General features: G+C 41.2%; 1 protein-coding gene across 2 annotated transcripts in view; it reads right to left on the minus strand.

Annotated features, from left to right (window-relative positions):
- Positions 1-4232, minus strand: part of HTR2A (5-hydroxytryptamine receptor 2A) — a 29982-nt gene extending 25750 nt beyond the window's left edge. Inside the window, exons 1-3 of one of the 2 annotated variants that reach the window (XM_080580079.1) lie at positions 3919-4232; positions 2825-3569; positions 1675-2091 (exon numbers count right to left, since the gene is read on the minus strand). In XM_080580079.1, coding sequence (XP_080436205.1) covers positions 1675-2091; positions 2825-2843 — 436 coding nt within the window. In that variant the 5' untranslated portion in view covers positions 2844-3569; positions 3919-4232. Of the gene's footprint in view, positions 1-1674; positions 2376-2824; positions 3803-3918 lie in introns of those variants that run through there. The other variant, XM_080580080.1, reaches the window with a different exon arrangement.
- Positions 4233-27348: the final 23116 nt, after the last annotated feature.

Genomic DNA, 27348 nt, shown 5'->3' on the forward strand with positions numbered 1-27348 from the left:
GATAGGTGGTGGAGCACGCTCATCGCATGATGCTTGTTGCAAAGGTCCCCTGTTCAGACTCGGGATTATCAGCATGGGTGGCATAGAGTCATCTAGGTTGGAAAGGACCTTCAAGACCACCAAGCCCAACCACCAACCTGACCTACTGAGTCCCATCACTAAACCAAGTCCCTAGGCACTACGTCGACGTCTCTCAAATACCTCTGGGGATGGGGACCCCACCACTTCCCTGGGCAGCCCCTTCTGATTCCTGACCCCCCTCTCCATGAAGAAATTCTTCCCGACGTGCCGTCTGAACCTCCCCGTGCAAAACTTAAGGGCATTTCCTCGCATCCTATCGCTTGTCACCGTGCGATGACACCGGGCTGATGCTGCCGGGGCGCTCCCCCCGCGCCACCTCCAGGGGGTGGCGGGGCTTTGTGCCCGACAATACGGCGGTTCCCCCTCCAAATCCCCCCTCCAGCCCTTCGGGTTTCGCTCCCCTCCTTCCTCGGCAGCAGAGCCCGGCCAGCAGGAGTCCCTGTTGCTTGTCTCAGGGAAGCAGGCAGGGTTTTTGCTCAGCTCAGGCATCGGACGGTTTCTGCCCGGCTTTACGCCGTCTCCCCCCCCACGGAGGTAATTGTGCCGTTAATGCGATAAATCACAACGCTGCACCCTCACCGATGCCTAACACCGTTTTGGGGTGCAATCTGTGTAGAAACGCTGAAATCGGTTTTCTGGATGAAACCTCTCGTAAGTGACAGGCTCACGCTCAGAGCTATACTCCCGAAATCGTGCAGCTAGAGAAATCTTTGCAAACAACCTCACTTTCCTCCTGACATTGTCTGGCTTCTCCTTCAGCTGCAGCCACTCAGTTGTGGCACTGGAAAATGCATTTCTCGAAGTTTAGGGGTGATAACAGCCTGGCAGTATTTGTACCGAACACACAGGCTGCTGCTTTTTCCTACGTGAGCTGTGCTGCAAATAGTTTTGGTGAAAACGAGAAGAAAAGTCTGCTATTAATCACCTACATGGGTATGAACTGTGAGTCATAATCCACTTAATTCTTAAATAACTTCTCTTAAGAAATCATAGCCGATATTTAGCTTTGCTTCTGTAAATGTTACTAAAAAATAGGCAGAATTAACTCCCATCCATTTTTTTTTAACTCCCACAATATTTATTGCAGCCTTTGCCAGCAAGTGGAGGTCTGAGCAGGATGTTGGTGTTAAGAAAATTATTAGAGTTTGAATTACTTCATTAAAAAAATTAAAGGGGTTGCCAACTTTTAATCTAAAGCTAGTCATTAGTGCTTCTGTGCATATTTTCAGAGCAAAGTAACTGGCAGGACCATAAATACTCAGCAGAAAAACTGGAAATTATAAGCCATGGGGAAAAATGAAAGAATAAGGAGAACAAAGCATCTTCATACACATTTTGAGACAATTCCATCAGCAAATGAGTAGTAAATTAATGATCTGGGCTGAGTTTAAAATGTCTATAACTACATATATAAAGTGGGAAAAGGTATTTCACCTATTCTTACATCCTTTAACCATTTACACATATTTAATCTTGCATGGAGTAATTGCAGTTTCTTTGTGCTAAGAGACTGACATAAGAACAACAACAACTTGAGCATGCAATATTTAAAGCTTCTCTGTACATGCAGCAGATTACACAGCTAATACTCACCGTACAGTATGGTTAACATTGACACAGGCATGACAAGAAAACCCAGCAGCATATCAGCTATTGCAAGTGACATTAGAAAATAGTTAGTGGCATTCTGCAGCTTTTTCTCCAGTGACACAGCCATGATGACAAGAATATTTCCAGCAATGGTTAAAACAATCACTATCACTGTCAGCAAAGCTGGCCAGTTTTTCTGTGAAAGCTGAAACAGGGAAGAGTAGCATGGTGGACTCATGTTACTTTCACACGAAAGATTAGTTAGGTTTTCGGCGTCCGCAGTCAAGTTAAAGAGATGTGATATATTAATCTCTCCAGGTCCGTAAACGTTTCTGTAGAGTCTTCTCTCATGATTTATTTGTATTAAGGAGTTTGCAGTTGGGTTCACAGGGCTCTCCTCATCACAAAGAATATCCATTGCTAAGTCCAAAACCGGTGAGATAAATAGTGAAAAATAGGAAATTATCACCCTTTGTCACCATCAGGCTTTATATTCCTCAGATGTCCACGTCCAAAGTTGATGGAGCACAATCTTTTGTCGACTGCGTTTTTGCCAGTAGCATGATGTAGAAAAACATACCAGAATTACTCCGAATGCTGAAATGTTTTGTTTTCTGTTCAATAGGAAGTCCAGCATTGGCACACATCGAAAATCCAGCTGAACAGCAAAGCCAGACTGGAGGCTAGAGACTGTGGACTTGAGGCTTGAGAGAGCAAAAATGTTGTAGAAATAAAAGAGAAAAAAACTTTTGCAACCACTAGGACTCCCCTCTGGAGCTACATCTTATTGCTATTGGTAACTGTAATCACACAATTTTAAACACAGCAGTATTAAAATAGCTTGCCATACAAAACAGCAGAGCTCTTGCTTCCCTATTAAGAAAGTTGATTAAAGATTCCATCCAGCATCTTTCTCTTGAAATAATTAGATATGCTCTTATTTATAGTACATCTTCCATAATATGGCTGATAGTCTCTGACTTCTGTTGTATTTCAGTATCATGTTCAGGCTCATATCAGAGATCCCACATTCTGCTCCGCATTGGTTTTTGTAGCTAATTGTACCTTTTGGCCCAGCCTGGCTTCGTAACGGAAATTAAATAACTAGATACTATGATTAAAAAAAAAAAAAAAGAAATTAAGGAAGACTTACATTGCACTTCAGAGCCCATGCTCAAACTGCGTTTAGGTTCGCTTTGTACCCTGTTTGACCATACCCTTCACTGTATTTAGCCAGTTTGGGGTCCTTTTTCTTCAGCGTCCTCCGAAATGGTGGTATTTGGAATAGGGTGTTGGGTTTTTTGTTGTTGTTGTTTTTTTTACTTCTAAACTGCACACTTCAGTGAAGCTAGTTCCCGTGCTGCGAGGCTTGCTCTTTTCTTCTGAGAGATAGGCTGCTTGCTGGCTCTTTCCTTGTGCATTTCCCCCGCCCCAGGGCAAGCTATATTTAAAATAATAATGATATCAGAGCCCTTCACAAAGTGACACAAAAGAAAGCACACGCATACACACATGAGCAAAAGCAGCCTGCACGGAGGAATTACTGATTTCCACAGGAACGGAATTCCTTGCTCACTGCCTTGTTCGGTTTGTCAGACCTCCCACTATCCGGATGTCATAAACTGCAAGGTAGCAACGGCAGGGGAGGGCAGACCAAACAGGGTCTTTTTCTGGTAAACCAGCAGCGTTTTCTTTGCATGTTGTGGAGGTCCTGGGCTTGGGTCTTTTTCAGCGCACACTTCCCATTTGCAGAGGGTTGCAAACACAGCTGCATGCAATTACAGTGTTTTACAGGATGCAGGCTTAAAAGAGACGAAATCTAAGGCTCGCAGTGGTAGTTACTAGTGAAAAAATATAAGTGTGAAGCTTTTTCCATGTAGAGAGGAAATCATGCCATCCTTAAAAGGAAGAAATAATGATCAATCCCTGCAGTTTTAACTCCAAGTCTGTGCTGGCACATTAATCAAACTGGCAGCAGATATTTATAAAAATTTGAAGTCACCCTGATGTCACTCCCATTTGTCAGGAGGGGGATGCTACAGTTAACCCCAGCAGCCTGTCCCAAGGAAGTGTCCCAAATGAAGCAGTTCAGTAAGGCAAAATGGTAAACAGCAGAGAGGGAGACAAAACGCCCCCCCCCCCCCCACCCCCCAGCTTCCTCTGCTGCCAGAACACAAACGAAGAGGTAGACAGCTCTTAAATTTTCCACAAAACACAAAAGCTTCTCCCAAATTCACTGAGACTTACCGTTGCACAAAATTGAGCTGAGGGGTTCAGCGTGTGCTCCCGTAGCCCAGCTCTACGTGCAGCATCCCTAACCCCACTGAGGGTCCCAGGAGGCTGCAAGCATATGGAGACTTGTCGCAGCTCAACTGGCATGTGCTGGTCTTTTCGGGGGTCAAAACTTTATTAAAGGAAGTCTCAGAGCACACACCAAAGTCCTTCCCTATCTATGAGGCACTTTTGCAGTAAAGCCTTCCATACTGAAATTGCTCTGGGGATGGTTTTGCTACCAGCTATGCCCCGGCCAGCAGCTATCATAGCAGGACAGAGCAGCCAGGAGGCAGCTCCTACACGGGAATCGGAAATGAATCATCCCAGAACTGAAGTTTCCCAGTTCCACAGCTGAGCCCAAGAGACTGACTGCCAGGCAACAAAAGCTGGTAAAGAAGGCTGATAATGCTGAGTTTAGCAAGAAATGTTTCAGCCCTGGCAGTGCCATCTGAGAGCCTGGAGAGGCCCTTTACTTCCATCCTTCAACATGATAACTGAATTGAGTTACCATGTTCACCAAGTGAATTCAGCATCTCTGCTGGAGAAGGTTTGGCAGCTGTCCCCAAGAAGATGCCCTCAATGTGAGAGTACAGATGTGCTGCAGATATTGTGCTCCATTATTGTTGAACATCACTACTTCAAAAATGGATGCAAGACCCTCAGGCTAGTGCTAGGTATAATCCTTTTGTAAGGAGATCAGGAGTCCTGTTATTTCCTTAGATGGCTCCCTCCAAGCTCAAATGAGCCTTTAACGTAACAGCCATGGGTGGGAAATACTTTCTGCCAGGTCGATACCTAAATTGTGGGTCAGAGGCTGGTTATGCCAGCAAAGCCCAGGCAGATCTGTGCACATTTCTCCCTCTTCAAGATTGGGATGGAGATTTAGGACCTGGTCTTCCACTTTCTTGCATGAACACTCTAAGAAATAGGCTGTGTGTGAAAGGTTTGTGAATCCTGAATTCACATCTGCAGCTCCCTGTCGGCCTGAAGCAGATGCCTGAAGTGTAGAAAGAGGCAGAACCTTGTCTGTCACCTTCCTGTTCCATCCACATCAAGTAGCTTCATTTCCCCCTTTGCTGTGGTGGGGTGACTCACTCAGGTGAGGAGGGTGACTTCCTCCTTCCTTGGCTCCGAAGTCTTATTCAGGAACGTGGCTCTACTCTGGACATCAGGAATATAAAAAGTAAGTGTGAAAAAGCTGAACGTTGCTATGCCTAAGACCTGTGCAGACACAGTCATAAGCTCTTCAGGTAGGTACTGCATTGTCTCCTTTGGCTGTAGGCAGACACATCACCATACCATCTGGGTACCTTCTGAATGCTCTTCCATCCCATTTGTCAGATGTAAAACTGAGGCACAGTCAGATGAAATGCCCCTCCTCGCATGTGAAGCATGGATGAGTCAGAAAATGCTTTTCTATAGCTCAGTATGTCAAAAACAAACCCATGATCCTACCATGTCCCCAGTAAAGGATGTTGGATGTGCTACTGAGCAGAAGTATATTGTATTATTTACCTCAGAATCTTTATTACTACACCCCTGCCCCAACCTGAAAATGGCTTCCCTTCCATTTAGTATCATTATATGCGTCAAGCAATACAAAAGCATCCAACCTTTTTGTGCTGAACCCAGTGAAAGGAGGGGACCTAGTCTTCTATGTGTGCTCTTATCTCCTTAGAGAATTGAACACGTGCGCTGTGTTGAAACAACAGAGAAACACAGCTCCTATATTATTTGCAATGTCTAAAGCCACTGTTGATTGTTGTTTTTCCTAAAGGTGAATAGCTGTGGAAAACTGTGGGTCCTGTGACTTTCCATTTTTTAAACAAGCAAACTTGCACTCTGATAGCAACAGCGCCTCACATACTGTGACCTGCAGTCCCAGGCAGTGTGTCTGCATTGAAAACAAAGACAGCTGCAGCCTGTCCAAATTAAGTGAAATCTTAGCTTAAAATGGTGATAATATGCTCTGCAGCTAGACATAAAGCACTATTCAGAAACAAAGCTGGCACTGGAATATATTGCTTTCTACTTTCTGGAAGACACCAATGGATCAGATTCAGAAGAGTCCCTCCTCTGTGCCCTAGTACTTCTTGGAAATATTGTAGGACATTAATGTGTCCACTTGGGCAGGGTTTTTATGATTGGTGCGGTGCACATTACTGCTTTTCAACAACTTCATCTGATAGAGGAAAAGTAAAACAAACAAAAAAAAAACCAGCTCATTTACATAACTCAAACTTAGTGTTCTTAAGATAATTCCAGGCCTCTGAGTTTGTCCTTGCCTTCCTTGATGTTTTGAGTGGATTGTGTAATCAGTAAATGTATAAACTGCTGAGGTTAATTGTTCACTCTGACATCTAAAAGTCAGGCAAGGGAAAAGTGAATAATTTTTGTTGTGGTTGAACCTGCTGTTGGTACCTCTGTTTATATTTTCAGGGGTTTGCTGGAGTGGTTCATACTGTGATGCCTGGAGATGTGAATCAGAGCCTAGTTATTACAAACCAGAACACATAACTGAACAGTGCTGCTTTTTGTGTCTTACGCTCCGTAGTTGAACACATTCTGGATCTCTTGACCTTCTTGACCCATACTGTTGCAGTGGGGTCAGAAAAGGTTGTCATGACCTTTCCGAAAACCACACCCAATCACCATCCCTCATCCTTGCTGTCCACAGGTGAAGATCCCAGGCAAGTCGGGTACTGTGGCACCAGCACCCCCCCGTCCTCTTTATGGGCTACAGGTCCTGAGGGCTGAAAACCTGCAGTGAGTAAGTTGGTGGTTTGCTGTGGGGGTCTCTGCTGTAAAATTGGTTGTCTGTATTGACTAGGTCTGGAGTACTTGTGATGACAACACTTTTGGATGAGAACTAGATACCAGAAGTTATAATTACTACGCATTTCATAGTTAACAAATATATATATCAAATATACACAAAAATAACAAACTTTCTAAACTTTCATGTCTATGCTCTCACACAATTGTTATCATCAGTCGCTATTCAATCCCAGGTGAAGCTGTGGTTTATCTCTTACTTTCAAATCCTCACAGCCTCATGTATCCATGAATTTTGGATGGATGTACAGTGTTCCTAGTGATTTGTGGCATGCCCTCCTTTCTCACTGCATGTTATTCTTTCAGGATCTCCAAGCTCCTCCGCATATTTACAGACCCAACAAGGAGGTAAATGTGAGAGAGAAACTGCAGTACTTCATGGCACATCTTTTATCTGTCCAAAGATTTGCACAGGGATCAGTATCATTGCACCTGATGCCACTTCTAGGCTGATGTGATTTCAGTGGAGCTTAATGAAGTTGCTGTGTTATAAAACTGGTGTAATGATTTGGGGGCTGGAAATCACAGCTGCAAAAAACAATCTCTCTTGTGAAATGTTGACTATTTAAATATTTTTTCCCTATCAAATCTTTTTCACAGGAGGAAAAGTTCTGAAGAACTTCACCTTGGAAGTATCCAAACATTTTTACTTGAGTATTTTTGAACTAAATGTAGCATTTTAATATTGTTGAATTAAAAAAGTTTTCTTGTGAGCCAGCTAACTGGCTGTGATGCAAATTGTCTTATTCCCTTATTCTCCTGGACAATTTATATCCACCATAACAGCAAGCCCAAAGGCAGTTTCACATTGAACTGAGTCAAAATCAAATATTTTTGTTCAGTTAAAAAATAAAGTGAAACATTTGATTTGGGTTAAGTGAATGTAGTGGAGGAAATATTTTGTTTTGATTTTCCCAAAGGAAACCTGAATGCTGTGAACAAAATTAATTTTTTCTTGCATAAAATATTGACACTGCGGAAACAATTTTCCACTAGAGACCACATAGCTGGGAAGTGTCCATTAAGCTGTTGTGCTGAAGCAATGAATGGACCCTGATGCTTTAAGGATGAACTCTGCAGCCTTATTTAAGGAAACCCCTATAAAAACCTGTGTTTTTTTTTAGTGAGACCTGAAGGTTCGGGTCCTTCGTGTCTTTCTCTCAGGTGTAAATATTAACTCTTTATACATCTGACAATAGCTTTGATATGACCAGAGGCCTCTGCAGACATTTGGTTTACTAAAACATGTCTAGCTTTTGAGATTTCCATCTCAGCTTTGCTGGGAAGAAGCTGAAAGGTTGGCTTGTTCTGAGTCAATGTTATGCTGTGTTCTGAACACCTGATTTGTAAATTGGGCATTTCCTCTACAGGTAAAAATGTAATTCATCCAGACAAACATCACTGCAAGTCCTGTGGCATACAGTTCTATACTTCAGTATTAGTACCAAAATATATTCGTTTTTTTTCCCTCAATTTAAACTGCCAAGCAATAGCGAGCATTTTCCATTGGATTTACTTCAGTCTACTGTTCAAAGATGCACTGTCTTCTCCTGCTGCCCCAAATTAACACTGGTCATCATCCAAAGCCTGAATCATCTCAGCTGTTATCCAGAGAAATAACGTCTTTTTAATGGGGAGATCGAAAACATAGACCATATTGCAAAGGTGACATTGTGGGAACTTTGAGTCAAGCCAGTATCATCTGTGGGGAGTCTTGCATGACTGTTAAAGGGCATCTTATCCCTTCTGCAGGTGCTAGGTGCTGCAGAAATTGGGTGCACTTCACCCTTCCCTCCGTGTTTAACTTCCAACACTTTGTTAAAGTTGACAAACTTGTGGTGTGTTTTGCTTGTTTGTTTGTTTGTTTTTTCTTCTATTTATTCTTTGTTGATGCTTACTTGTAATTTTAGATCCTATAATATTCGAATTAGACAGTTTTTCACCCTCAAGGTCAGTATGGTACTACAAAAGGAAAACAAAAACTCTTTCAATTTTTCTTATGTGTCTGTTCCAGGCACTGATTTGTCAGTATTTCTCTGTGTTGTTTTTTTTGTTTGTTTGTTTCTTTTGGTTTTTTGTTTGTTTGTTTTCCTTTTTTCCTGTTTTTCTGGTAGAACATAATCAGAAAAGCAAGTCTAAACTGAAGCCATGAGGACCATACTACATTTCTACTTGGACATTGATGGATGGAGAACTATTTAAAAGAAAGAAAATCAATCTGGAATCCAAAGAGGTGGGTCACCTCTGTGGGTTACCAGCATTATGTGGTGGCAGGTCGTAACCCAAATGTGTTTGTTCTTCCCATATCCCCAAATGCTGGTGGGTCAATGGCTTCATCAGCATAAGGCAGACATTACTAGAGACCTGTGAAAGAGGGAGGGACCTGCCAGACTAGCATGAGATAAGACTATGAATATTTTTTCTTGGCATGCCCTTCGTTCCCTTTAAGTGTGGCAGAACCAAACAGCTGCAGCTCTGAAGTAATAATCTTATACATATATTATATAATATATATATATAGCTGCTATTTGTTACAGATGTCTGTTAAAAACTAGCAGGTGACTGCTGTTATGTGTGCTGTGATAGCACATTTTCCAACTTGTTAAGTTACAGAATGTAATTTATAACCATCACAGTGGAAAATATTATACAGCACACGAATTAACATCAGTGTGAATGTTATTGAATGAGTGCTATATTTCTAGAAATATGCAGTTATGGTTATTCCTCCTTGGCAAACATAAGATTTTTGCTATCATGTTTTGTTTAATTATATTTGACTGGTTGGAACAGCCTTAATGGATGAACACAATAGTTCTGTAATGCACAGTCCCCTGCAGGTCTAATTTTGTGTGAAACTAGTCAAAGGTGTTGACTTTTGGCAAACATAGTCCAGCATTAAATCAAGGTCATTTAGGCAATATTGACTGGCAAGAAGGTGCAGACTTGTAACAGAGAGAAACATTTGGCTGATTGAGTTCTTAAATATTGGTCATGGTATTGTGACCGCGGCTTGTCAACAGTGTAAGAATTTTGAGCTGGAATCCAGTCCGTTTGTTTAAGATTGATATCCACCCAACTGTAAGTGCATAGAAAGCAGTTGTTTTAGTGGAAAGTCAATTAAGTCTCTCCACTGAGAGAGTCAGTGAAAAATATATGCAAAATTTGTTTTTAAAATTGTGTTACCTCTAAGTTTATAAATATTTTTAGCATGTAGATGCAGCAGGGTCTGAACTAGTTCACTCAGCTCAACTGACTGAGCTGAGACTTTGCTGCTTACTGCCGATGTTTTAAATGCCGTACTTCTTGCAGACTGATTTTACTATCATTTAAGGCGTTCCAGAGAAAATGTATCACTCTTTTTGCTTAGCGGTGCAACCAGTTCCTAACTTCTTTCTGGACAGTTTGTGAGCCAATAAGTTCAGAGACCATAAAATTCTGCTGTGAAAGTCCTGGGGAGATCACAAAAAATTTGCAATTTGATTTGTAAAAGAAGCTATTATTATTTACCCAGCTCAATAGTCACGGCATTATCTGTGCTCTAGTTCCTGAATATCTCTGGAATTCAAATGCACTTCTTTAGAACACTTAAGGCAATCAAAACTATTTATTTAAAGCACCAAGTCACTTAGGAAATAAGTGGAATGTTACTGAAAGCTAAAATATTTTCCAGTGGGGTTTGATATCTCTGTAAACATTTTGGCTTTCATTTTCTTCCCACTCATTTTTTCAGTCCACCAAGGACCCAAAAAAATCACATTTTCTATCAATTTCCACCAAGTACTGTAAGTCAGAAGACAAGTGGAGAACCTGATCACTTTATGTAGTATAATTTATACCCTCTCACTCTCTGATATATGGGTGAACATCACTGTTTTGTGGAGTCCAATAAAAGCCTATTCTGTTATATTCTTTTAGGAAAATTCATGCTGTTGGCAAAGCAAGGGCCCATGCCTGTTCTCCAGACACATGAGGCACCTCCACATCTTACACACCAATACCATGTAAACATGGGCTACAGCTGAACATCAGAGCTGCGCTGGGCAGGCTTGGGAATCCTTGAGGGCACTTCTGATCTGAATGTTAAATTAGCTTTATTGCAATATCACTTTCAAATGAACCGAGCCTGATGTCTCTCTCTTACAGGAATATGCCTTCTTAATGATGTTTCCTTGAAAGCTGTTGATGAGAGACAGGAATAAGGGAACAGTCATTACCATTAAGAGTATTAGATTGTTGAATGGTGAAAGTCATTGACTCTCTTCCAACTGCATGGTTTTATAAAGTCAATTAGTAGAATATAGGGCACAAAACCTTTCTGTGGTACACACAATGAGTCACTGGACTAATGCATAGGTCATCCCTTTGCACACCACTAAATCCCAGTTAGCAGGCGGTCTGCTTTGGTCATCTATAGGAAGGTCCACAGAGGCATTCAGGGGTGACCCACTGTCATATGTATGTGTCTAAAGGAGTCCCAGGATGGGGACAGATCAGAGCACTTCCCAAACCATACACAGCCCTCATGGGTTGTGTAGCATATTATGTACCAGAGCTATCACACAGTGAGTGGAGGTAAGCGTAAAAAGGAAGGTATTTTTAACGCAGACATAAAAGCAGATGTTCAGGGCAATAAGGAGAAGAGATACCAGGACCAGGGGCTGCAGCAAAGTGTCAGGACCTACATAACAGAAAGCCGAGGTTATATAGGAAGACAGGGAGGGATTTGGTGTTTGATGGGTGGAGGAAAGAGAGGGAAAGAAGATCTATCTCTTATGTTATGCAGATTCGTATGACCCAAGTATCAGGCAAGCAGACTCATAATTTTTTTGACAAAAACTCTATTCCATCTCCTGTGGCCATCTGGAATCCTTTGTAAGCCCAGGAATGACCTTTTCTTATGTCCATGGTTTGAAGTTTGTTACTTCAAATGCAAAAACTCACAAAGTAACAAAACAAAAAACAAAACAAAACAAAACAAAAGATTATATTTCTGTCTTTAGGGTCTTAGAAGGCTCTCTTTAAAGTTTTAATGATTTCTTGGCTTTCATACACTGTCAAGCCCTTATTTTAATGCCTTTTTAATCCTTCAGCATTTCTTAGACTATTTTATCTTCGTGTGTTTGTCAGGCATGCTATAGAAGGAGAAACTTCTCCACGTAACTTAGAACCATATCCCTGTTTGGAATAAGAAAACGAGAGCTTGGCAGAGGAGTGCAGTAGCTTTTGAACCACTGGTAAATCCAATGTACGTGGAAAATCTTCTGCTTTCTCTTCAGTGTATTGGCAGTTGAAGTATGGGAACCGTCTGTTCAAGCCAGGTTCTGTAAAATCTGGTGCATCAGGATCTGGTGCATCGGGATCTGGAAACCCAGTATCAGTTTGAGAGAAAACAGATGAGAACCTGTCTTTGTGAAGGATGGCTTGAAGTGGGCAGGAGATCTTTCAATACGAATGATGTGTGTGCAATAAATCATTACTAGTTGCACAGATAATAATGGGGAGCAAATTCAGAATAGGGATATGTGAGCTTTTGTTTGCAGAAGCAGGCTCCTGGTGCTCCTGGGAGTCCCACCGTGGTCAGCTTGGCAGAGATGAGAAGCTGCACGTTTATATGTGCCAGTTGATTAGTAGAGAGCTTATGAATTTCACAATCCGCAGAAGAACAAACATCTCCTTTCATGGTTGCTTTGTAGGAAGAGTTATCATGAATACAACCCATTTGTCAGCAATATATGGCTTATTACAGCTAGGAGTTGTGTGTGTGGCGGTTTGGAAGTGAGGAGGACAGAAGTGCCTACAGCACATTGACCTTGGAGAGCTGCGTTTATTGCAGATGTCGCCTTACACCTTGCCCCCAAGAAACACACCAACAGGGGAACAGAAATCAAATTCTTCCACGGTGCTGGAAGATTTCAAAGCTTTGAGGCCTACCTGGCACACGTGTGGTGGAATCGATAAATCACACCGAATCACAGCTCTGATGCTCTGTCCGTAGTGTTTAATGTAATGCCTGGCATTAAAATGCAAAATTCGAGCCAAAAGGTTGCTTCTGAACATAAATCAGGCACAGACCCAAAAGCCTGACAGGAGATGAGCTTTGTATTCTTTTCTGATGGCCGAAACCCACGGGGCGTGCCAACCTGGCAGAGACCAAGTCCGGCTGCTGATTGAATGCCTTTTCCTGTAAATGTGTGTTTAAATACCAGGCTGATGATCTACCCCGTCCAGCTCGATTTATCCTGTGCTGGTGATAGGGGAACAAAGAAATTAGCATGATCCAAGACAAATAAAGGAAGGCTTCAATAAAGGAAGAAGTTCTTTTTAACAGAATAACAGAGTCTCTGAAGTTGGGAGGGACCTCTGCAGGTCATCTGTTCCCATCCAAGCAGGTCACTGTTTCTTAACACCAAATTCCCTGAAACCAATAGCGTTTCCACTAATGTGGAGTGAATGGCACCAACAAAATTTAAGCTGGAGAACGTAGGACAGAAGGGCCTGCATCAAAATACATAAATTATCTTCTAAGTGGTAAAAAGAAGTGGCCCAGGGACTATTTTACCTACTGCACTCTCCAAAGTGCTTTCTGATATGGGAACAAAATACTTACTGGGACCTGTGTGCGGTTCTCCAAAATAAACAAATCAGTGCTATCCACCTCACTATCCAGAAGATGGAAAATTAATTATTATAGAGAGTCACAGTAACTAGAGACCGCCTGGTGCTCAGTCCTTCGCTGGCACACGCTTTCAGGCTGACGAAATTACCCGAGATGTTTAGATCTGTTGTGCCAAGTTCCCGTAACATCCCCAGCTTCCATGTGTGCTGGTAAGTGAGAGCAGTTATTCCTGTAATGTCCAAACAAACCAGGAAATTACTGCCTAAACTCTGCCTTCTGTGTGTCCCCCATGGCTTCTGGGATGAGCTGCTGGCCTTGGTTTGCATACGCTGAGCTGATTTTTGTGAGATAAACAGCAAAGAGCACTCACCTCATATCTCTCATGTATGTACCTTCCCTGGTAAAGAGCAGGAACAAGCTGCTAGATTAAGAATTTGAAAATCAGAAATGCTCTGGGGTGTGTCATCAGCTGGAGACAAATCCCACCATTGCACTGCTACTAAGGCATCCACTTTGTTTGTGCCTCCGACTCAAATGCATTAAACTTAATTACACAGTATTACAACTCCAGGACAGTTTTACCATATTTGTGTAGGAAAAACTTTAAAACAGCACTCCTTCATTAATAATTGAAGCGGTGCTTGTGCTGGAAGCAGAGGAAAGCAAAGTGATGCCAGCCTGTCGGACACAGTGCAAAGAAGCGATCTTAAACTGTTTTAATAAATGCATATAAATCCTGTGTTCATGGGCACTTAACCCAGAACATGGAGGCTACAGATGGAAAAACACAGTAGGTGATCTACTGCATGTCCCAGGCAGTGCAGAACTGCTGCTAGCAGCGTGTTTCCGTTGAATAAATTTAGTTCTCTGCACCCCAAGCCCTTCCTGGTGTACCTTCCTATGATAAGACTTTTTGATTTTTCCCCTCCACAATGGATAGTTTATATTTGCCTTGTGATTTCATCCACCCCTCCTAATTGCATCCCTTCTCCTGAAGGAGGTAACTCCCCTTGGTGTTCAGACCCTTCAAATATTGATTTAAAAAGAATCTCCATGCCCCTTTTCTTTTGCTGAAGTGTTTAAGCCCTGCTTTGTGCATATTTAGCCTGTCAAATCTCTCTTCCTGCATTCCCCCGCATCCTTTTTGCTGCTCTGCTTTTATGATTTCTCACTGTGCCTGAGTCTCAACACTTCAGCTTTGGTGGTAATAGAGCAGTCAGGACAGGTTTGCCAAACCCTTGCATCCAAAATGTAAGATGATTAATCCTATTGTTCTTCCATTTTACAACTGGGGACAGACAATTTGTTTTTGCTTGGACTGTCTTCCCACTGCCTTCTGGGCTGGAACAGATTGTCCCCTCCAGTGCAATTTCAGCCACATTCAGTCCTTGAAATTGTGTTTGCAGCATTTATCCTTAAAAATAGGAGGGGAAAAAGAAAATTAAAAAAAAAAAAAAAAGAGGGAGTGAATTAGGAGATTTTGCCCTCCCCTTTTCCCAGATCTTTTTTTCCATCATTAACCCTGTCAGTGCTTAAAAGGCTTGGGAAAAGTCAGGCATGGGAGAAGGTGACAGGGGAAGGGGATAAAACAAGGCAGGTGCTCTGGAGAATTGATGAGCGTCAGTGGCAAAAAGGCACTTTTGAGCAGGATGGTTTTAGAGGGTGTAGTGAGGATTCGATTGGGAGGTTGAACTGGGGAGGCCAATGAGGCAAGATATGGCAGGAGTAAGAGATATACTGAAGAGTAGCTGATGGGATGGATGGACAGTGCTGGGTAGGGTCGTGGTGCAGTACTGCTGTCTGCTGAATTTATTGCCTGCTGGATGTGTAGGATGAATAAGAACAGGCTTCATGGTGCATAAGAGGAAATGGGAAAGGTGGAATTGTAACCTCAAAAGAGAGCTAATGCTCTGGGAAAATATACTGAACTGAGAGCAAGTCTTGATTTAGGATTACATGTTACGATAAGATGGAGCAGATGGGAGAGACATTAAGACAGAAAAGTTTTCCACCACCATGCACCTGCATTTTTGGTGTATCAGGACACTGTACCAAAGGAGATGTAAAAAGTGAGGTAAGAGTTTTAATGATAAAACTCCCCTTAGGCTAACAGAGACCTCAAACTCTAAGGGTAAGCTCGAGGTAGGAAGTACCTTTTTTTCATTGCTTGACAATCCTCATTCACTGATCACAGTGTAGTCACTATCCCACGTTCCAGTTACATGTGCTAGGGCAGGGTTTCAGACCATGCAAGCAATCCCATTTTGCAAGATGTTTTGTGTTCACTGTCCAGGTGGTATTTTCCATGGTATATGGACAGGCAGGCTTAACTGCAGGCCTTCCTGAGCACATGAGCAAGGGTTTGGGCAGATCCTTTTTGTGAAGCAATTCAACAGCCAAAGTTGAGGGTCTGTGAGTGGTTGCTGTAAAATTTGCCCAGCAAATATTCCCCTTCCTGCTCCTGGCAGGAAAATATTTATAGATGCTTACCCTGTCCCATACATACAAATGTGCAAAACAAAGCAGCGCTGCCCCTGAATGTAATTGTGTCAGCTTGTTTGTATCCAGCACCTCAAGATATGTTGAATTGCTCGTCCCTTGTGGAAAAATAAAAGATGTATGTTTGGGTAGACTTCCAGGGCAGGTTTCACCCAAGGGATGCCTGGCCGGTGGCATGTTTTTAACTATATTTGATGTACCTGATAATCTCATCTCGTTATGTTTTATAAATTACTGAATGCATTTTTCTTGCATTTGACCACGGTAACTTTGACTCCTTCATTCATTCATTCATTTTTGCTGGTTTTCTGACTGCATGCACTCCCTGCCACAGATGAGGCTTGAGAAATTGCTTCTGAGAACTGAGCTGAAATTGCAAGGAGTCCCATGTCTCTGCTTCACAGATTTCTTTACAAGATATTACATTGGATCTAGTACAACATTTTACAAGCCACACTGGAACTGCTCAATAGTTTAAGCTTTACCTTAAATAAAATAAAAAAGCATCCCCTTTTGGTCTGAAAACAAACAAAAACCAACAATCTCATTTCTCACTTAAGGTAAGGAATAATTCCTGTATCTGCAATGCCAACTGCTCAAGTTACAGAGCTCTGATAGCAACAGAGAGCACTTTTGTGCCTAAAGTTTTACCTGGGAGGCAATCACTTTAACTAGTATCTGCTTAAAGATTTAAAATCCCCATGCAATACATTCTAGAGCATAACTTGATTTGAGGGACAGCAGATGCTGGGTTGCTGCCACCAGCAGAGACAGAAGATAGTCTAGGAGAAGGCAAGACCTCCAGCTTTGACCAGTGTTGTCTGCAGCACTGTTGGCAAAAGATGTACCTCCCCATCCAGTGGTGTTAGCTGAGAAACTGCCCACCCTGGAAGCCACGCAGGGATGACGGGTGGATTTGAAGCACCAAGGAAGACACAAGGCCTTGAGAAACGACAGTGATAAAGCACCAAACACGGCCTGAAGGAGGACAGATAGTTTGGTTTGGTTTAAATAGTTTTGGGTTGTGTTTAGTTTCTGTTCCTACCTGGAGAAACAATGCACAGTGAACGCTAAGTATTCCCTGCAGACATGTACTACTTTGGTGCTACTGTATAAAGAAAACAGAACGTATCAGGCGTCCTAAAAGCAACAAATAAATGCAGGGGCTTAACTCAATAGGAGAGACTCAATGTAGTCGAGAGACTCAATGTAGTTGATTATTGTTGTAGGTGTCCAAGAAGGGATGATACAGGCAGGAAGCATTTGTGGAGTTCTACAGAAAGGAACTGGAAGTATCAAAGTCTAAGCAAGGAAAAGGATGGAACAGATAAGAGGCAATTTTTCTTCCAGTGCTTTACCTCCTTCCCTTTCTGGAATAATCCACCACAGGGAACCATGTGAGTGAGGATTTTAGAAAATACACAGATGACAGCAAATGTTTTGTGTTGAATTAGACTTGATGTCCGGAGAGTGTTTTTCTCATTTCTAGCATCCAGCTTTAACTGTGACTGTCTAGAAGATGACAACAAAAGCCTAAATCCTGCTGAAACTTTTATTTGTACAGTCACAGTGAAAGTTGTCCAGAACAATATCAGTCTGAGGAAGCACAAAGAATACCAATTTCTGACATTTCTTCTTCCATCAAAATCAGATGCAATGCTGAGTTCAAAATAAATGTACCAATAACAACATTAAGCTTGGATTTATAAAAGCTACAGTAAGGTCAGTGTAATGTTATCCTGGTTTGGTAATGTACATGCCCAAATTGTCTGTATTTTGCATAACCCTATAACCCCATTTTCAAAGGAAGTTCTTCACAGTTTGTAGTATTTCCAGCTAAAATGTCACCGCCTGGTTTAGAATATTAAACTAATATTCATCTCATCGTGACAGCCCTGGTTGGCATCCTAGCACTGCTGTTGACAAATAATTTTGTGATGTTACATGTTCATGTTAAGCCACATTAACAGTAGGAGTCATACACCGAAGTTACACTATGCTGTATTCTCACATGCTGTATTCTCACTATTCTCACTACGCTGTATTCTCACTATGCTGTATTTCTCACATAGTGAGAAATTGCTTGATTGAAACAATTTCCTATCTAGCCACAGTGGGCAGCTCCTAAGTGGTTTAGGGCTTTGCATTTAAAGGAATTTAGTATTGAAACAAGGCTACCTTGACAACTACATCCTCATCTGGTGTATAATGCCCTGACTGAATGGTGGAAAGAAATGTATTAGACTCAGTGCATTAATTATTGCAGGACCACTTGCTGGCATGGACTGAGAGTGGTGCAGTGCTACAAAATTCTCAGTGTCTTGCAAAATTCACTGCATGACTGTAACTCTTTGGACTTCAGCAGAACTAACCTGAATTATAAAAGATTATATCTTGACCTGGATGGATAAACAATTATATAACTAGTCATTGACATATCTATTAGAACTGCTTGGAAAATGTCTTAGAAAAATATTGTCAGAAAAAAAAAAAGAATATATATTTGATTAAGAAAAAAAGTTTTTCCTCAGATCTTGAAGAACTGGAAAGAGAGCAAAGCTGTCTGCAGAAAGCCTTTGTTTAAAAAACCCTCGCATTTTCTGTTTACTTCAAAGTACAAATGGAAAACAGTAGATGAGTCTCAGTGCTTGAGAGTGGATGACATTAATGGACTGCTGTAGAAAACAGAAAAACAGAACCATGAGTTCCCTTTCCTCCAGGGTCTTTGCTCAGGAACAGGCAATGAGCAAATCATGGCTGAGGTCCTCAGATGCAACAGAGCACACATGTTCCCACTCACCAGAGAGGACAGCATTTACCCCCATAGACGTACTTTTGGGCACGTGGCCTAAAACAGCATTTGCCTTTTTTTCCTTTTCATTTCCCTCCTCTGAAGCCATTTCAACAGTGCACATTCACATCTAGATTGCTTTTTTGTTTTAGAGGGAATGCTCTATCATTGTAATCCACAGGGCTCAGGATCTCACAATACTAAAAACATTTTTTTGACCTTTTTAGTATTATACCAAATGCTGGTAAGCAATTAAGTGCAACAAATCTCTGTAAACTGAATGTATAATTTCTCTTAGGAATATAAACGTGAGAAAAGTAAATGTCAACATCTACCTTAGTGTTTACAAGCGGTACAATGGAATGTGAATTCTTTGTCTTTCCTGAATTCCAATTTTGTATATATTGTTGTTAGAGGGATTTTTTTTTTCATTACTTGTTTTTTAATGAGTTCAGAAATGTAATCTGTTTGGTAGCACTGAGTATCCCACTTGTGAGGGACTTTCTCTGACAGTTACTACTGATCCCATAGATGCAGGTGCACCATGTCCAGTGAAAACCTGTGTCTGAAAAGGCAGTGGTGTAGAGACTGTGAACTGAGTTCAGTTCTACAGCTGCAAACCCAGTTAGGCAAAACCATCACCAGGAAAGGCCATCATTTGTACACCCTGTAAAATTGGGTTCCCTGTGGATGTGATTTTCTCTACTTTCTGATCTCTGAACAAAGATCCTACAAGAAGAAATGTGCCTAAGACAAAAATACAAAGTAACTCAGTTCCCTGGTCTCAAACTGGCAGGACTGAAGCTGTGGTTTGGGCCCGGCTATTTGATAAATACAGAGCAATCACCGCCAATATCTTCTGCGGTCAGTTTTGAATTACAATTTTGCTGTTTTCACAGGACATAGCAAAGCCACGCTTCATTTGATACCCACAAGCCTCCTTTGTTATAATCACTTTCCAAATGTCTCTTTCCTACTAACTTGCCAGGCTTCTGGTTTTTCTAGCAATATTACTTCAATTTGCATTGGTCAAAATTCTCCAGGAACCTTCCCAGCTTGACAGACAAAACTGAATTAAGGTGGTATCACGTTTTCTTCACTCACAGAATGTATCTCCTTCCCCTTGCACAGACTCATGAAACTACGGACATCCCAACTTTGGATCTCTCTTCACTAGCATATTTTGTTTCTCATCAAAGCTGATAAAGAGTTTTAATTTTGCTGATGGCAGTCCCTCTTCTCAAGTGTAAGACATCCTGTGAATGTTACCAACAAGAAGATACTATATGATAAGAACTTCATATTGGAATAAATGAGATGCTTTCTTACACTTTTAATGTTTTTCTATTAGATACTAGTAAAAAAATTATAAGCAGACTTGTGAAGCTTCTCTCAAGAGATGCTGATTAATTGACACACTCCTGTGCACTGATATGTTGTCCTCTGTTCAATGAACTATGCTATAATTAGCTGCATCCAACACAATTTAGAGCTTCAAGTGTTGGTGAAAGCAAGAATAATTGTTACCTACTTTGTGTTAATTCATATTTTGCATAATACTGGGCAATGGCAATGCCCCTTGAAGATAACAGCACGCTTACACTGCATCTAATTCTTCTACACTTCTGGCAACATTAACTTTTAATAGTTGTTTACATACCCCTTGGGCGGAAAAGCAGCTCCAGTGTCTGGCTTGGTGGGTGGCTGTTCGACCCGCTTGGCCTCAGACCCCAACCCCCTAATACTGGCTGTAATCCTGTATTCCAGTGTCTGGAACCAGACAGTATTTATTGGGAAGAAAATACCCTTTTTGGCAAAGGTCTAAGACAGGTTGTAGGAATAATGCTTAAGAGACTAATAGAGTTGAAAAAAGAAAGCTTGTGAATCAAAAGCTAACTCTCCAGACATGCAGTCCCACCAGCTCTTGGGAACCACAGCCAAATTGACTGGAGTGTAGAGGCACAGGGACCAAATTGATTTTTATTACCACATTCTGAGTAGTGCTACCAGCAGCTCGTGGGAGATATAGGTGTTCATTCTTTTCTGTCTATTTCTGAGCATAGAAAGGAAGATTCTGGTGCCAGGGGAAAGACAGCTAAAACCATGTTGTATCTGGCACAGCAGAAGTTCTTAGAGTGCTGATAGCTTTTCTTGGGAGCAGTCATTGTCCTTTATTACATGGAAGCAGAAGCATGTATCTTATATTTTCTCTGTAAAATTTTTAGTTTGAGAATGTTTGGTGCAATATTATGAAAAAATGAAATCCTCTCAGCTTTCAAAATATTTTTTTTCTCAGTTGTTTTCTTTCTCAGCTAAAGAAATAGCATTAGTTTTCTATTTTTCCCCGAGTAAGACGACAAACGAAAACTAAAATTTACTTCTTCAGAGAAATAGAACTGATCATGATATATTTTAGGTTTAGCACTGTTTTAATTTACTGTGATGAGGGCTGCTGCTTGTATAAAGAGAAACATAAGCCCATCACCACACAGTTTGCTGACACTGGCTAAGAGAACATATGCCCGTGCTTTGGCTGGGGGATGGCAGATGTCTTCCTGTGGAAAGCCTGGGGCAAAAGCAAAGATGTGACCTCAAATTGTACTTCTGCCTTCAGCCTGGCAGCACAAACCTTCCACTGTGCCCACCCCATTATATGTTGTGTCTAATACCTGCATCGCTCAAAGCTGAAGATGCTGCAGTCAATGAGGAACATATATAGATGGGGTTTGTTGGTTTTGCACTCTCAATGCTTGTCCACTATAGTGAACTCCTGATGAAGAGGCAGGTTCCATAGGGAAAAGCATGAGCAACAGGGTAAAATTTCTGCGCTTTGGGCAGAAATGGACTCTGGTGACCCTTGCTCTTCCACGGCTTCAGATGCTTTCACAGTGCAACTGCTGAAACTCAGTCTTAAACACAGATGTAGGCATCTTCTCATTCAGCACAATATGTGCTGTTTCTGTGCTTGTACAGAAGCCAAATATCCTTTTAAAATACAGAGGCCAACTCCTGTGGAAGTTGTGTTGTGTTGCAAAAAGTTGAGGGCAAGCTAAAGTCAAGAAGAGAGACAGCAGAGGGCAAAAGCTAGATGAACGTGTAATGTGGGGGGATTTATGCAGAAGTCTTCATTACTGCAGACTCAGCTGTAAATAAACTGCCCACAGCTGCTCTTTCTCTGCCACCTTTGGAAGTGGAAGGTGGGTGCTTTAACTAGCAGAAAATCCAAAGGAAAACCTTAGGTATATAACCTAAGATCACAAGTTGCTCACTGTCCCCTAGGAGTAAACTACTTTACTTTACCTTGTTACTTTCATCCACGATCAGAATCAAATAAACTGTTTTACTTTGAAAAGACTTTAAAGCAAATTGTCTTGAAAAGGTGAAAAAGCACCTCAAGTTCATATATACATCTTGGTGGCTTATTCGCCTTCCCAGTGGGAAGAGAAGATCAAAAAAAAAAAAAAAGTTTCAGGGCTATCAGAGTTTCTTTTACTTTCTTGCTTTCTACTTAAAAAGTATGCTTGTAAGAGAGAAAGGGAGGGAGAGGAAGAAAATAAAGAATGAGACTCTTTTGAAGAAGCATAACTGGGGGAATTCTGTCATTCTTCCTATTTATACTTTTTCCTTACCTCTTTCTGGCAGAAGGAAAGAGAGAGGAAAGGAATGAAAACCACCAAGTGAGGAAGGTGAAGGCAAGGAATCCATCACCACAGTTTTTGCTTTTAACAATGTAACTAAAATAAATTAAATTTTTGGTCAACATTTTAAATGAGAAGAATACTTTTAAAACCAGCCCTGCTTATTACCAATAGTTATTTGTGTGTATGGCACTCTAATCTGCAAGAAGACAAAATCCTTCTGAGACGTTTGCCTCAGTGCTGTCAGATGTGGCAAGAAGTCTAGCTTTAAGACACCTGAGTAGGAATGGATGCTATTCTTGTTGGCACCGGGTAGGTCTCTCCTTGAGGTAAGAAGATAGACAGGGTACCATAATGCTACAGAAATTGTCTGGGAATAGACAGTCAAAGAATGGACTGAAGCTGAGGTTAACTCTGGGAAGCTTGAATTGAATTTCCAAGGTAGTACTCCAATAGCATGTCTGAAGAACAAAGTCTGCATATAAGAAAAAAGGAAAAAGGATTGTGGATTTGCACACAGGAAGTAAAAAGCAAATTGATACCCATGTTGTAAAGACTGGGATATAAAGAACAAGCTAGAACAGAAGGGAAGGAAGCACAGAGTATAAGAGACTATTATCTTTGAAGGAAAGAATGTCAGAGTGTGGGAAGCAACTTTTTTTTTTTTTTTTTGGCTTTTAAAGAAGCATTAGATATAGGAAGACAAAACAATAGCCCGAGGGTAGGTGGGAAACCCAGGTTACAGGCAACGTTTCCTACCAGCAACACAGTAAGCCCTTCAGCACTCTTCCAGTTACAGACCAGTAAGGGTATAATTCAGATGCACACTTGCACACTCACAAATTGCCCTATAGGAAATGACACCAGTATAATATGCATTTGTGATATGATTATTTTTTTAGAGGCAGTCACAAAAACTGCATTGCTAAATTGCCACTTTCCTGTAAATATTTCTCTTTTATGTGTCCTGTTTCTTCTTATGAATTTCCAGATGGGACGATTGGCATTTTCTTAATTAAAGATACCAGGTCCAAACATGACGCTTTTAGGTTATTAACTTTATATCAGACTGTTCTTCAAATGCTGTACTTTGCTTCTTGAGGGATCCTGCAGCAAAGTGAGATACTATGATCTCCTTAATCAGAGCCTCTAAGGCATCAGAGTCAAAGCTAATTAGGATTTATGAGGCTTTGGAGAGAATATAATTTATATTCAAACACTATAGGTGATAAGGGGTTGCAGATGATAACTTCGTGTCTCAGCTGAGCTCTGGTACCACAGTTTGACAGGATAAATCATTAGGGGTACATTACACATTATTCTTCCACTTCATCTTATTTTCCTTCAGAGGGCTAGGACAGGGAAAATATACCGCACATGTGAAAGAAATTTGTGGCTCACTTTTGTTAAGATCCAGGCTGGGACTGAAGCAGCAATCAACACCTCCTGCTTAAAAAGCATTTCTGAGTAAAGTCTCAGCCACTGGAACAAGCTCCACATTCGGATGTCTATCCTGCTTTCCTTTTAACACCTGGATCATTTCACATCAGGATTAGGCTTTTGCTTGCTGAGAGTTCACTAGGGTGTCTGTCAGAGGGATACAGACCTGCTCCAGTGATTTCAGAGTGAGTGCTCTTGAGAGCTCTATGAGCAATCCCACCAAATCCAAGACAGCTGTTCCATTGTAAATGCCTGCTTAACATATGGCTTATAGTCTTCATACATTTATATTATGTGAAATATAAAATAAATGAAAAGTGCTTGAATTATATGAAACCAGCAAATTGCTATAAACAGAAATGGAGAGAGAATAGTGATTATACACAATCCATACTAGACTAGCAGGAAACATTACCAGTAGAAGGAATGACACCATGAAAGGGAGGACTTCACTACTAGGACACGTGTCTCATTGGTGGCTAATATTTGATGAATGAAATCTCTTCAGCAGGTTCTGGTGCTGACAGTAACATTACATTGCATTTGTCATGCTGTTCCATGTTGGGGCAGTTTGGTGTTTGATCTCTTTAAGTTGACTGTGTAGGATTTCTGTTGTGCTCATGTATGAATTTATGAATTACAAAAATTATTAATTGAGACTTCAATTAACAATTCAAGAGACTTCTTCAAGAGACTTGAAGAAGTCCTCTCCCATCTTTGGGGAAGGACAAGTGTATGTCCTTGGCATTATGCTTATAGTCTTGCTAAAAGTGTCAAATATTCCTATGATTCATGTTTCAAAGTATCACTACCCTTAAAAGATTTTTGTCTTATGTTTGTATTATTTATCTCTTGTGGCAAAGAACTTTCTGTTCAACACCTGGTGCAAGAAGAAACCATTTATTACAGTCCTCTTTATGAAAACTCTGTTTATATTGGAAGACACCCAGTGGACATGGAAAATATATGACCTCTTTCTTTTTTAATAGTAGCATTTATGAGAGGTCTACAGTCATGTTCTTCTTCAGGTCTCTATTCTGGATGAATGAAGCAAAATTCTTGACAACCATTTCTTACCAGTCTGTTTTCTAAAGCTCTCACACACTCTTACCATTTTTTTGTATTTTCCCATTATTTTTACATCCTCGTACTGCAGAGAGGTTTTCAACAGAGCTGTGCAAGGCAGAAAAATTCTATTCTTTGCCGCTAATGAAACCTCTGTTCATACATCCCACAACTGCATTAAAGTTTCTTGCAGCAGCAGCATGTTCTTGACTCATATTCAGTTTCTAATCCTCTGTAATATACAGATTTATTTTTTTTTTTTGGTTGCCTTTTTTATAATGCCTTTCCTTTGTTATCAGAGGCGGTGATGGCTAATAGAGATACAGCTTAGAGGTCTGAGCAAGTGGTCTGCTCACAAGCTGCTCCCTGGTCTACATGGCTGTGTATCTTGGTGTAATCTCCAGTCAGGATCTTAAAAGCCAAAACTGTAACAAAGTCCTTAGACTGGAAGGAGAATTTATTTCACAGGAAATTCTAAAAGCTGCAAAGCAACAAACAGAAGGAAATAATTCTGGAGTCAAGTTTTAAATACAAGGCTCACCATGTCTTCTACTCATACTTCTCACAGAAGAAAACAATTTATATTTAGGACACGTGGCCAAAAGTGGCAGCAATGATTTGGGGACTCAATTTGGAGCTGTTAAAAACATTTCACTCATCTGTAAATTACCTCAGAAATCGAAGTCATCAGTTCGACAATAGTAGGTGCTGGCAGTGCTCTCAGCTTGTTTCTGCACTATTTTGGGGTAGGTGTGGAGAAGTGGGGATATCACACACAGAGGCAACGCTAATGCCCTGTCTCCCATATGCAGCTCTTTATTCCTCCCCAATGATTGTGCATGAACCTCAAATTGCCTCCAGAAAATTACAACTGTTACTCACCAATTTAACTCTGTTTCCTGCCATGACAAGGAACTGAACAGTCATAACCAAAGGAAGAAAATTTTGAGCTATTTTGAGACAAGAACAAGGCAATGTGGCTTTTTTAATGAGAAAGGCATCTTCCAGTGAAGGAAACAGACTTTTGTGACAGAGATGTGGAGCTGCTGTTTCTTCAGCAGAGAGTTTCAGGCTGCATTTCTATTTAATTGGCATCAAGCCTAGCACCAAGCCCACCTTCAGAGTTACACTTTCCTCTGAGCTTTAATTTGCACTTAAAACTACACTCCACTGACTGAACTTGCTATTCTCTCACCTACTACTTTTTCTTTTAGAAAGAAACTCTGCAGTCACTTAGGTGCCTTCACCAGGCTGTTTCTCGCCTGGTTCCTCACCGTTTCTTCCCTGCTTCACTGCCAGCATTGTAGCTGAAAGGATAAACCCAGGCAGCAAGCAATCAAACAAGTGGCGGTGAAGATAAAGATGGTATATGTCCAATGGAGAAGCTTACAGGGCACAAAAATAAATGTGCAAAACTCAGCAGTGATATGCAGTTGCTTTTAATAGCATCTGACCACTGTGTTGTCAAAGGAGCAATGGGTACCTGGGGTATCTGGGTACTGAGGGGTACATGGGGCACCCAGCCACAGGTGTCACAGGCACTTTGTTCTTATCACTTTTTAATTTTTTTCCCATTCTTCCATTGCGGTTGGTAATGTTTACATCAGAAGCTGCTTTTCCTCTGACAGCATTTATACTCCTTTTCTTCATCTATCTTGTTTAGGGAGTGGAAAATCACACAGTTGCAGGTACTCTTTATTTTCCTTTTGAGGGTCAAGTTAAGAATAGTTATATATCTGTTGTTGGTGGATAACAGGGTAGTTTGCACCAGCTAAGGGCTGTTGGCCTATACCATTGCTCTCTTGACTATTTGCCATCCTTCTTCATCTTTCCTCTCTATTGCTCTTCAGCTGGGCAGCATTTCCTAGGCATGAGGCCTCATTTCCTAGGCCTCATTTCCATGAGGCAAGTATAGGGATACAGCTACCTAGAATCTTTTTAATTAAACATCTCTTTCTGCTCAAATGAGTCTCCATAAGTGTACACAGAAAACAACATCATACAGCCCAAGGCTTGGGAGGTATCGCTTTTCCAAACCACAGCTCCACAAGAAAACGTGTTAAACAGAACCCTAATTTGAAGTAAGGTCCCAGCCCTGATAACTGCCTCTCTGGGTACCAGGGTAAGCCCAGGTTATTGGACTATTGTTACAGTCAGTTCCTGTACCTGAGCTCTCCATTATCAAGTTAAGCCTCTCTTATAGGTTGCTACTCCCATTTCTTGTCACTTTTGTTAGAATCCTGTGTCACGTAGAGCAGGGCAGGCAGAAAAGCTGTGTGTGTGCTCCCTGGGCCTGACACATGGTACCACTCTGTCCCGAGATGTTGCTGGTGGAGTATGGCTGTCAGATGGTAACACCTCCAGAGGGAATAAAATTTGAAGTCCAAGGTCAGATCCTAACTTTTACCTATTTTTATTCCTGAGAAATACATATACATGCCTTTATGTGTGTATTTGAAGAGTGTGCTAATGTGTGTGAGAGTAAGGAAGGGAAGGTGGAGATGGAGAAAATGATC

Source organism: Anser brachyrhynchus (genome assembly GCF_964034855.1).
Source record: "Anser brachyrhynchus genome assembly, chromosome: 1".
NCBI classification, from domain to species: domain Eukaryota; kingdom Metazoa; phylum Chordata; class Aves; order Anseriformes; family Anatidae; genus Anser; species Anser brachyrhynchus.